This window comes from Phocoena phocoena, chromosome 1, assembly GCF_963924675.1.
Source record: "Phocoena phocoena chromosome 1, mPhoPho1.1, whole genome shotgun sequence".
Classification (NCBI taxonomy): Eukaryota; Metazoa; Chordata; class Mammalia; order Artiodactyla; family Phocoenidae; genus Phocoena; species Phocoena phocoena.
The window spans coordinates 144934271-144946573 of NC_089219.1; the positions used below are offsets into that span (position 1 = coordinate 144934271).

Below are 12303 nucleotides of genomic sequence, written 5' to 3' on the forward strand. Positions count from 1 at the left end.
CACATTACACCAGTAGGTGTCACTCTATATATGATATATTTAAAGTTATCTAAGTCTCAATTTCATTCATTCAACAAATTTTTATTCATCATCCATTATATGCCAGGCATGATTCTAGGTGCTATGAGATTATACAGGTGAACAAGACACAATCTTATTTTCATGGAGCTTACAGGCTAGATATTAATGAACAAATCAGCTTTATTTACTTTATATATAAAAGTCTATAAAATTCTATTCCTAGGGAAATTTTATTTTCCTGAGTTATTAGATAATAACACTCAAAATAACTCATGAAGAACATATTAATGAAACAGAATCAGAGCAGTACAGGTGAGATTAATGTATCCAGTGTATTTTCTACCTGTTTGAATTGATACAACACTTCTCTTCCAAACTTCAAGTTTCTAAAACCCAAATTTTAGGTATCCCTCATTACAGTGGGGAGGAATTTATCTTAAAAAACAATTCAAAACACAACATTGTAAAGCAATTATACTCCAATTAAAAAAAAATTCAAACTTTTAAAAAATCTACCTATTCATGTTTTTACAAAGGAGAGACTGGTATACAAATTTTTAAAGATTATTTGTAAAGCTTATTAATTCCCAAGTTCATATTTCCTTGTTTCTACTTAGAAAAGTTAAAATGTCCCCTTCTAAATACCAACATACTCCCCAGGTTAATAGAACAAAGACAGTAATGAATTATGCCTCAGCATAGAATTTAGGAATTCTTCTACTGTCAACATCCTTATTTGGATACATGTGAGACTCATAGCTATTATCAGGACTTAAAGGTGACTACTCATGATTAGAGCACAGCAATGAAAGGTCATACTTTGTCAAAATAAACAGATCTAAGAGAAGGAAGAGACACTGTACATCAAAAAAGTATATTTTCCTGCACAGAAATCCAAGAACCTTTCATTAATCCAAGAATTATTTAATTACTATTCTACTTCTCTGTATTCTCAAACAGAATGTTCTGTAAACTGGAAAGGCTAGGAAAAACATGGTTAAGGAAATATTTCAGGCTCAAAAGTCCTACCGCTTAGAATTCTTTAACTTCAAAATTCAGTCAAATAAATGTATTTGAGAAAAATGATGCTTATAAGAATTTAATAAGACCTGACAGCTTCATGTAATATCCAACCTACTGTTTATTTTGAAATACCTCCAACTCTTATTAGTTACTGTTCAAATTACCTGAAATATACTGCATATTGTTCAATTTTAGTATGGACTCACATTCATACTTTAGAACACAAGAAGTACTCAATGAACATGAAGTTATAAATAAACACTAAGGTGCTTCATAAAACATGGTTAACATAAAAAAGATTAATTTATAACTAATATTAAGATATTTTCTTTCACTTTGAAAGGTAAAGTGGTGGTTGACCAAATATATGTAAAACACGGTTTACTGTATATGATTTTTTAATTACCTTTGTAAACTCTCTGACAGGCTCAGTACTGTTAATGTCTGGCATATCTGAGATGTCACCAAATTTGGGGAAACTCAATGGCAGAGACCTCTGTTATCGCAGTACTTTTATTCCAAATATAAAAATGTGTGTGTGCAAAAGGGGGTTTAGTGTATTGGAAAAAGCACAGCTTTTGGTGTCACAACGATTTACATTTGAATTTCAGTACCACCCTAAATAGCTATGTGATTTCTGGGCAAGTTACTTAAACTATTCTAAGCATTGCTTTTACACCAACATGGGAATAACAGGTTGGATAGGATTAATGCATTGTTTATATTATATAAATGCCTAATACATGGTTTGATACACAGCAGGTGCTCAAGAAATGGTACTTATTAGGAGAATGTCATTTTTTTTGACCATTAGATTGACTATACCAGTTAATGTTGAACAACTACTGACTCACTAGTTTTTATAACTATAACAGGTTTATAAAACCAAACCCCTTACTAGACTGAATGCCAACAAATAAGCACCTTCTCCTTTAACACAAGTATATTTTGCATGACCTTACATGAATTGCTTAGATAAAAGCTTTTTCTCTTCTCTTTTGTTATGTTAAAGTGCAGATGCATTTGAGTCATTTTCTCCTTTTGTTTCATATCCTTAAGATCCAAAGCTTCAAAGACATAATGTCAGCGTGCATCGATTTATGACTGAACTCTTGAAGAGACACTGAAGAATTACCTTGTCAATCACCCCAAGGACTCTGAAGGCCTTCAGCTCCTCGGCAGGGCTCCTTAGGTTCCAAGGGGGCCTTGAACTTAGTGATCCTGGAGGCTAATGGAAGATATCAAAGATTATACATCAATCAGGGAGGTGCTTGAAGGAAGACTGCCTGCTGAAGCAAATGTCAGGCCAAAGGAACTAAATTTATCATAAATCAGAGAATGGAAAGATGAAAGGAGGAAGTTTCTATTTGTCTGGAATGTAAAATAAAAAAATAATCAAATCAAAAATGAAGAAAATAAAAATCAAGAAAATAGTCGCAAGTAAATAAGTCGTAACATTGAAAACAAAATTTTCAAAAGAAAAATTAATGAGCTGATATAGTTTCTAGAGCAACAATGCAATTCAGAACTGTACAGCTGTAATGAAACTTTGTAACAAATGGCTAACTGAGCCAACAATCAATCACAGCCTTATATTTACCCAAGAAGGCTCAAGAGTAATTTACAAGGAGGGGACTAAAACAAATGTAACAATAGAGGGAAGGAACATAAGTCATTTTCTCTCATCATAAAACTATAGTCCTTTAATGTTACTTTATAAATATATACTAGGTATGTTAAGAGGGATTGGCAAATTCAAGTTCAATCAGAACTGCCAATAATGGTGAAAAATTAAGAAACTCTGTCATATAACCAATAATTATGAGAACTGAGATTGTGTAAGCCTAGAAAAGAGATGATTTACAGAAGAAAGAAAATATTTTTAAATATTTGAACATCTGTGATGTGGAAAACTTAGTCTGTTCGCCACAAAAAAAAGTCCAAAATAGATCAGTGAATAAGGAAGGGATATTTCAGTACCACATACAATAAAGAATAATCCTAACTTTCCACCCATTGGTCTTAGTTTTTCCCTATCAGTAAAAGTAAAACATTAGACTAGATAAACTTAAAGACATCTCCATTTGGCATTTACAACCAGAAAGCAATGCTTTATTAATCCTTATATTAAAATGGTGATGCTGCAAAGGATGATAGGACACACGAAGCCTTATTATACCCTCAAAGCAGACCTTTTTGTTGTAAAAAAAAATCCGTTAGAATATATAGGAAACATTTATCATCCCCATGAGTAGACAATAAATATCCTGGTTAACCAAATGTCATGATTACCAGAGTTACTGAGTTACATTTTTGATATTTCAAGTCCTAGTGCAGCTCAGCATCACTAGACAAGAAGCTCCTTGAGAACAGGAAATATGCTTTATTCGTCTTTATATTCACAGTGCCTAGCATGTTGGTTGGAAGCAAAGAGAAAGAGCAGAAAAGAGAGAAAGGAGGAAGAGAGCAGAGTAACGAGGGAGGTTGCATAGACAAATTAGGTGTCTTTTACAAACGGGGAAAACTGTCACTTTGTGAAATTTCCTAAAAGCAGCAATCCTAATTGCTTTCAAAAATTTTTTTGTTTTTAGGTTTAGTAAGCAAATACTAACTTCAATATGCCTGAAGAGGTGGTATTTAATTTTTTTTAAAAAAGACAACTTTTTATTTTTTAAAGAGACAACTTGAGAATGCTGGTGACAGTGGCAACTGGACAGGATGATAATAATCTTTTTTTTTAAGTACATTACTCTTTTTTTATGTTTTTTTTAATTTATTTTATTTTATTTATTTATTTTTGGCCGTGTTGGGTCTTTGTTGCTGCGTGCGGGCTTTCTCTAGTTGCGGTGAGCAGGGGCTACTCTTCATTGCGGTGTGCAAGCTTCTCATTGCTGTGGCTTCTCTTGTTGCGGAGCACAGGCTCCAGGCGTGCGGGCTTCAGTAGTTGTGGCATGCAGGCTCAGCAGTTGTGGCTTGCGAGCTCTAGAGCTCAGGCTCAGTAGTTGTGGTGCACGGGCTTAGTTGCTCTGCAGCATGTGGAATCTTCCTGGACAAGGACTTGAACCCGTGTCATCTGCATTGGCAGGTGGATTCTTAACCACTATGCCACGAGGGAAGCCCAATAATAATCTTTTTAAATCTATTTAATTTCTACTTCTAGGATATGTTTCCAAAAAATTCCTTTTTAATCTCACTTTATTAGGTGCTGAGCTAGATGACGTAAAACACAGATACATCTCTGCCTCCCTAAAATCCAAGGGGAATTTTTAAGGATAGAAAAACATTTAGCAGAGTATTTTAGTAGACATATAACAGAAATAGTCTCTTCTCTCTTAATATATTATTTTATCTTCATACCTCACCCTGGCCTGAGTGTAGTACTTACAAGAAGTTATTATTATAATCCCCATTTTACAGATAAATAAAAGGAAGTTCAGAATGGTTGGGTGTTTACCATCAGAAAGAGCAGTGAAAGATCCTAGGCTAGACCCCAACTCCTTACTCTATTGCTTGCAGTCCTTCTGCTACACAACACATTCTGATAATTAAGAATTCATCTCCCCCTACTCTATTACCAAGTACGAACAAGAAATGCTTGTGATTTTGGTGAAAGGAATGGTTAGGAAAAGTTATAGGAGGAAAAAGAATACTTTAAGTGATAACTTATCCATTACATTCATCTTTGAAAATATGGCCAAACACGTCCAACATCCCTATCTCCTACTTATCCCTCTTATTCAGTAATGTCATTGGATCTTTCAGTTTCCAAAGAAATTTATCAGTTCACTTTAGCAATCTAAACAGCAAAGACAGCAAACCACAAAATCTCTACTGTGCCTTTCAATAAATTACTGTGTGCCCAGTATGTGCATGATAACTGAAAGGGATATAAATCACCAAAAGACACCATCCCAGGACTTCCCTGGTGGTCCAGCAGTTAAGACTCTGTGCTCCCAATGCAGGGGGCTCGGGTTCAATCCCTGGGCAGGGAACTAGATCCCGCATGCTGCAACTAAGAGCCCACATGCCGCAACTAAGAGCCCGCATGTCGCAACTAAAGATCCCGTATGCCGCAACTAAAGATCCCATATGCTGCAACTAAGACATGGCACAGCCAAATAAATAAATATTAAAAAAAAAAAAAGACATGGTCCCTAGCTTCAAGAAGTTTACAACTCACCTGAGGAGATAAGCCAAATACATGAAAAGTTAAGTGACAATAAGACATTTTTTAAAAACATAAGACAATAGAGATAAGTCACTAGTTTATCACATGTATGATAACCTGTGGTCTCAGAAAGAAGTGGAATCAAAGGGGATTTTAAATGTTATGTAGGAATTAGGTTAGGAAAGGATATTATACATAGGATTGGGGAAAAAAGAACTCTCTTGGTGGGGAAAAAAATGTTCAAATTGTAGAACAAAGGAAAATAAAACTGCACTTTTAAGGTTGGTCAGTTTTATTGACTTTAACAGGCCTTGAATGCCAGGGAAAAAAGTCTGGACTATGTTTTCCAGACTCTAGAAAACAAGTTTTTGTATGAGAAGCAACTCAACGAAAACAGTGATTTAGTAAGGTTACTTTTGCAAAGACAGGAATGGTGAAATTGTAATGGGGAAAGACCAAAGGCAAAGTGATCATTCAAGTTCTCTTTCTACTTTAACCATCTATAAAAGTTTAAGATCAGAGAAATGAACAAAGAAAGATCATGAAATAAAACCATCAATAAAAAATCCTGTATTTCTGATATGCAGTGCTTAAATTGGGTAGAATCCCTATAGATCTATTCCTTTTTTAGATGGCAAAAGGAAACATAAATCCACAGAATTTTAAGAAAAGAAAGAGACCGAGATCAAGTCCAACATTTTTTTTTTCAGATGAGAAAACTGAAAAGCAGCAAGGTTAAGCAATTTGTCTAAGATGACAAAACTAGGTAATAGATAAAAAAAGGATTAAATCTTATTTATAAAATAATATAACATTGTTTAGGAAAACTTCAGCCAATGCTATTGGGGCAGGGTGGGGTGGAAATATTTCTAGGCAACATGGCTGATTTCCTTAAAGAAAAAAGTAAAAATTTCACTTATTTGTATTAGCTACTATATCAGAAGATGCCTAGAGAAGCAAGGAGTTCAAAACTTAAATACAGAGGGTGAGGAGAAGGGAAAGGCAAGAATATATGATAATCCAACAACCTTCAAAACCAAAGATGGCAAGTATATATCACTCAACTGCTCAAGCCAATGGCAGACTCTATTAGTCCCACACTCTGTCTTGCAATACAGCCACCACCAGTGGCTAGATTTAGCACAGCAGTAAAACCTATTTACTATTCCTGTTCAACACTGTCTAAATGGTTAAGTTAACCTTACCTTTGTTTTCATTTTTTGGGTTTTTTAAAGCTGTTGTTTATCCTGCCCAGAGTCTCTTTCACTCGGTATTATTCCCTTTTCTCAATGAGATCTATCTCAGTTCTTACCAATCTGTTAGTGAGGTACTTTTCAAACTTTAACATGCATGCACATCATCTGAGGACCTTGTAAAAATGGAGATTCAGATTCAGTAGTCTTTGGTGGAGCCTAAGATTCTGCATTTCCAAGAAGCTACCAGGTGATGCTGTGCTGCTGGTCCACCAACCACATGTGGAGTGAGGTTAGCTACTCATCCTTAAATAACCTGAGAGTAAGTCAGCATTATTTGGGAGGGAACAAGCAATCAAGGACAAAAGGAAAGCTCTACAAAGAACATATCAAGAATTCCGCTCTGAACCACGATAGCCAACTACACTAGTTTCTGAACTTGGCTTCATCTGTAGATTTTTGGCTTTGCCGAGACTTTCACTGGCAACCTATTAACCCTCAATACTCAGTTTCCTAAAAAAAGTCTCTCTTACATCACATTTCAAGCACAACTCTTAACTGCAGTCCTATTACTGATTTGGAATGCCCCTGATTTCTATCTTTGCTTTGCCCATGTTTCACTAAGGGTGACACAACACTCATTTTAAAATATTTGCTAAAGAAGAATTGAGAAATACCAATAATACCAGTAAACAAAATGCACAACAGAGAAATATTTTCAATATTACAGCAACTATACTCAAAATCCACAAAATATTCAGGAAAGCCATACATTCTACAGTTGTCCCTCAGTATACACAGGGGGTTGGTTCCAGGATCCTCACGAATACCAAAATCCTCAGATGCTCAAGTCCCTTATTTAAAATGGTGTAGTATTTACATATAACCTACACACATCCTCCCATATACTTTAAATCATCTCTAAACTACTTATAATACCTAATGCAATGTAAATGCTATGTCAATAGTTGACAACAGGTGCCAAATTCAAGTTTTGTTTCTTAGAACTTTCTAGAATTTTTTCTCCCCAAATATTTTCAATCTGCAGTTGGCTTAATCCACAAATGTGGAACCCATGGGTACAGAGGGCCAATTGTATTTTCATTCGTACCTTGTAATTGCAAACAAAAAAAAGTATTCGTGCTTTAAAAACTACACAATCCTTTATGTCCTAAGTTTAGACCATTTACTGTCTTTTTCTAAATTTCACTGATCTTAAGTTTTAAATTCCTAGAGCTAAAAATAACAAATAAGCTACTTCAAGTCTTTTCCAGAGAAACCCCCTCTAATACCAATTCTTAAATCATTCAAAGTCACCAACAATTAAAAAAAAATTAAGGAAAAGAAATCCATCTCCTTTAGTTAAAACGGCACCTTTAGTTCAAATAAAGCTCATTTCCTTTTTTTCTCAGACTTGCTCCTCAAGTTTCCTCAGAGCCTTTTAGTAATGAAGTAATGAAGAAAAGAAAGAGTAGGAGAGTGCTTTTGCTCCTTTCTTTCCTTTTTTGAAAAGGATATTATCACCAACGACGGGGAAATTCGGCACTTTTTTACTTACCACATAAGAGTCTCAAATAAACTCAATAAAGCAAAAACTTGAACTACCACAGAAAACTCAGGTAAAGTGAGTCATGACCTAGACTGCACCAAAGGGAAAAACAGTAATCAACAAAAAATTTCAAACCCACAAAGGATTCCTTTATTTTCTTATTCAATCAGATGAGAAAGAAGTATTTGCACATGTATTCAAGAAAGGAATAATATCTGCTCTGCACAGAATTTAAGATTTGCTAAAAATCATTTATATCATTCTCTCATTGTGTTGGTTGAAACTATTGCCCAAAGATGGCTAAAGAAGAGAAATAATAAATTCACCAAGCTCATCCAGAACCTCTAGAAGACATTTAAGTTAAATTACAGATAAAAAATAATCAAGCATATCTCTGACCTAAATAAGGGCCAGATTTAAGAGTAAAATACAAAAGTGAAAATAAAAAGAAAATCCTTACCCTAAAAGAAAAACATCTTGCTCTATCAGGAAAAACTCTTCTCTAACCTCCTTGCCTAAGGACTGAAAAAAAATCCTAGCATATCAAATCTGATTCACTAGCTACCCCTTTTTAACCCTTCCTACGTTTCCATTATTCTACATGGCTCTCACAATCCTCTCTAACTTTTGTTTCCTCAATTACATACATATTTTGGGTCCTCAATTATGCTTTAGGGTTTGCAAGAGCAGAGACTGTGTCATATCTTTAATATAACTCCAAAGTATATCTAGTTTGATACTGTATACACGCAGAGTCATAACAGAGGCTTAATGAATTTATATAAATCTAATACAATCAGCTTTCCTATACTAGATCTCTTTTTGTTTTATTTTCATTTGAAGCTATGCTTGAAGGAAAATTCTGACTGATATACTTCATGGTTCCTTTCTCCAAGTCAAAAGCTATACAGCAGGCTTTATATATTTATTTGCCTAATAAATTATTGTTCCATAAAATGACTGTGGGGAACTGTAACAGGGGATACATAAATGGAGAGTTTGAATGAGTAAGTATAAGTAGAAGATTCAAAGTTAACATTAATAGAAAGAACAGAATACTGCTGATTTTGACTCCCTAAAACTTTTAGAATATGGTTATCCCTTGAATAATACGGGGTTGGGGTGCCAAACCTCCCCACAGTTCAAAATCCTAATATAACTTATAGTAGCCCTCTGTATCCACAATTCCTCCTGTATCCATGGATTCAACCAACTTCAGACTATGTAGTACTGCAGTATTTACTGCTGAAAGAAATCCACGTGTAAGCGAACCCGCACTGTTCAAACCCATGTTGTTCAAGGATCAATTGTATTTATATACAAGATGGATTTAGTAAAAGTTCATAGAGGCGCATCCTATTTAATACATTTATGAGTATCCCCCAAAGTGGATGGAGAATATACGCATCAGGATAGCACACAGGGTAGGTTGCCAACTCCACAGAAAATAAGAATCAGATTCAAAGTAATGTTTAGATAAATATTCCATTTAAAAATGATAAAATTCAGGGACTTCCCTGGTGGCGCAGTGGTTAAGAATCCGCCTGCCAAAGCAGGGGACATGGGTTCGATCCCTGATCCGGGAAGATCCCACATGCCACAGAGCAACTAAGCCCGTGCGCCACAACTACTGAGCCCGCGTGCCACACTACTGAAGCCTGCGCACCTAGAGCCCGTGCTCCGCAACAAGAGAAGACACCGCGAGGAGAAGCCCGCGCATCACAACGAAAAGTAACGCGCGCTCACCGCAGCTAGAGAAAGCCCATGTGCAGCAACAAAGACCCAACACAGCCAAAAATAAATAAATAAATAATAAATAAATTTGTTTTTTAAAAAGATAAAACTCAATCCTGCCATTTGCAAAATGAATGGACCTAGAGGGTATTAGGTATTAGGCTAAGTGTCAGGGAAAAACAAATATTGTATGATTCCACTTACATGTGGAATCTAAAAGACAAAACAAATGAATAAACATAACAAAACAGAAACAGACTCATAAATACAGAGAACAGACTGGTGGTTGCCAGAGCAGGAAGAGGGTGTGAGTGAAACAGGTGTGGGAGATTAAGAGGTACAAACTTCCAGTTACAAAGTAAATAAGTCAGCATAAGGAATATAGTCAATAGTACTGTAATAACTTTATATGGTAACACATGATAACTAGACTTATCATGGTGACCATTCTGTAATGTATAAAAATATGTTGTACACCTGAAACCAATATAAGTCAATTATACTTCAATAAAAATAAATAGTTTTTAATTTTAAAAATAAAATTCAATAGTGAAACGTTAAAGGAAATAATATAATTGAAACAACGATGAAAGAAAACAGGAAAAGATTAGCAAACAGAATACAGAGAGTCACAGTAATTAACAATCTGAAAATGAGTCAGCAGCTGTCTTACTTAAATACATTCATTATGTTAGAACAAGTAACGAAAGTATATTACTTCAAAGTTGGAACATACGTTTTTGTTCTAAAAAGATTGGCCAAATGCTTAACAACAAAAATTCTTATACTAATAAGTACAGTTCTGATAACTGTATGTTTTAAAAGGACACACAGAAAATGAAAAGGCCTCAGAAAAGCAGCAAAAAAAGTTTTAGTTGTCCAATGAACCAAGATTAAATAATGGGCTATTTTTAAACTAGAAAATTGAGACATTTTATAATTTTCATAAAGTATAAAAAGCATTTAAAAATGTGGGAAAAGGTATATAAAGCAATATATGAGGGGAGATGAAAAATAGGGCTAATGCTTATTAAGCTAGTCTAAAAAGCTTGGCTTATAGGCTGGTCTTTTTATGAGGTAGGCACTTGAATATTCACATGTGTATGTACGTGTGCATCCACATATGAGTGATTTTTTTTTAACTCATTTAATCCTAACTACAACCTAGCAAGGAATTACTATTATCCTCATCATTCAGATGTAGAAACTGAAGCTAAGAGGTGGAGTTAAGTATCTTGTCCAATCTTCCATGGTTTCGAGGGACAGAGTTGAGATGTGAACAAGCCTGCCTGCCTCTTAGATCAATTAAGAAAATAAATACTTTCTCCCACCTCTAGAAGGTATAAGTCTTAAATTGCATCAGAAAAAAAAACTTAGTTTCGTATAAAGTAAAAAAGAAAAAAACAGAAAAATTTCTTCCAGAAATTTGCCAAATCCAGATGGACATAACATAAAAACAGTAATGATAAACCAAAATGTTTCTAATGTTTTAAACATTCACCTGCTTTCCAGACAAGACTAGGGGTAGCCCCAAATAACCTAAATATCCCTGTTAGAATTATACCTTTATAATTCTAGGTAATCTATAGCTGCTACTTGTAGGACTTACGCTTAAATAATCAGTTTTAGCATGAATCAATAAACGGTGCAGGAATAGTATAAGAATCGTAACTTAACTTTAAAATTTTCAAATAAAATTCAGTATAAATTACTGTCATTCTACACATGGTGATATTAGGGATGGAGTAAAGAATAAAGGGCCAAAAAAGAGAAGGAGAAAGTGAGTCCCATTTTATTCCACTTTTGGTGGTTTGCGTTAATGCTTTTCTTCTCACCAACACCTTGTAAGAAAATCACTGATAAAATTCCAAAGACCAAAATGCTCAAACATTCTAGTTAGAAATAAAACTGAGAGACAAAACAGCAAAAATGGCTAAAGAAAATATAAAATGAAACATAAGACATACCTGAGATACATCATCAAGTTGAGGTTTCACATAAAGGCTAGAGAGACTCTCTGCTCGCATGAGATATTCTGCGGTTCTTCTCTTCACAGCTTCTCGACGAGTAGGGCTTGACTCTCCTAAAAGGAAAAAACAGAAGTCAGGACATGTGGAAAATAAATAAACTTTCTTTAATCCAAACTGAGATTAACTTCCTTTTACCCAATTTACCACTTGTTCACATTTCTAACTGAAAAGAAGAGAGAGATCAAAATTGGAACAGACATCAAAGTTATTCATATCAGCAAGGTCTAAAGTTATTCATATCAGCAAGGTCTCTAGATGAATTTCATTTATCTAAATTCTGAACCGCCCCTGTTTAAATATGTATAGAGAACTTGATGTATTTTATAAGAGGAGCCGATATATAAAGAATGTAATGTAAAAAGCTCTGTGGACGAGAGACTAGCCTAGCCCAAACAGTATACGATTGTCCAACTCAACAAATAGGACTAAGTGCAAGAGACATTTACTAAAAGCTGTGACATGGATGTGATATGCTATAAAAGTACCACCAAACTGGAGAATAAAATTATTTAGGGTAACTCTAAATTCACTCTGATTTTTGTAAGCATCAGGGTTTATTCATTAATAACAAATTGTCACCCACCT

The 12303-nt window shown here is 34.6% G+C and overlaps 1 protein-coding gene across 4 annotated transcripts in view; it reads right to left on the minus strand.

The window, feature by feature from the left end:
* The window catches only part of RPS6KC1 (ribosomal protein S6 kinase C1), a 220753-nt gene that overhangs the window by 78699 nt on the left and 129751 nt on the right, over positions 1 to 12303 (minus strand). For 3 of the 4 annotated variants that reach the window (XM_065878173.1, XM_065878185.1, XM_065878164.1), the window contains 2 exons: positions 11656 to 11771; positions 2180 to 2272 (listed from right to left, as the gene is read on the minus strand). In XM_065878173.1, coding sequence (XP_065734245.1) covers positions 2180 to 2272; positions 11656 to 11771 — 209 coding nt within the window. The remainder of the gene's footprint in view (positions 1 to 2179; positions 2273 to 11655; positions 11772 to 12303) is intronic. The other variant, XM_065878179.1, reaches the window with a different exon arrangement.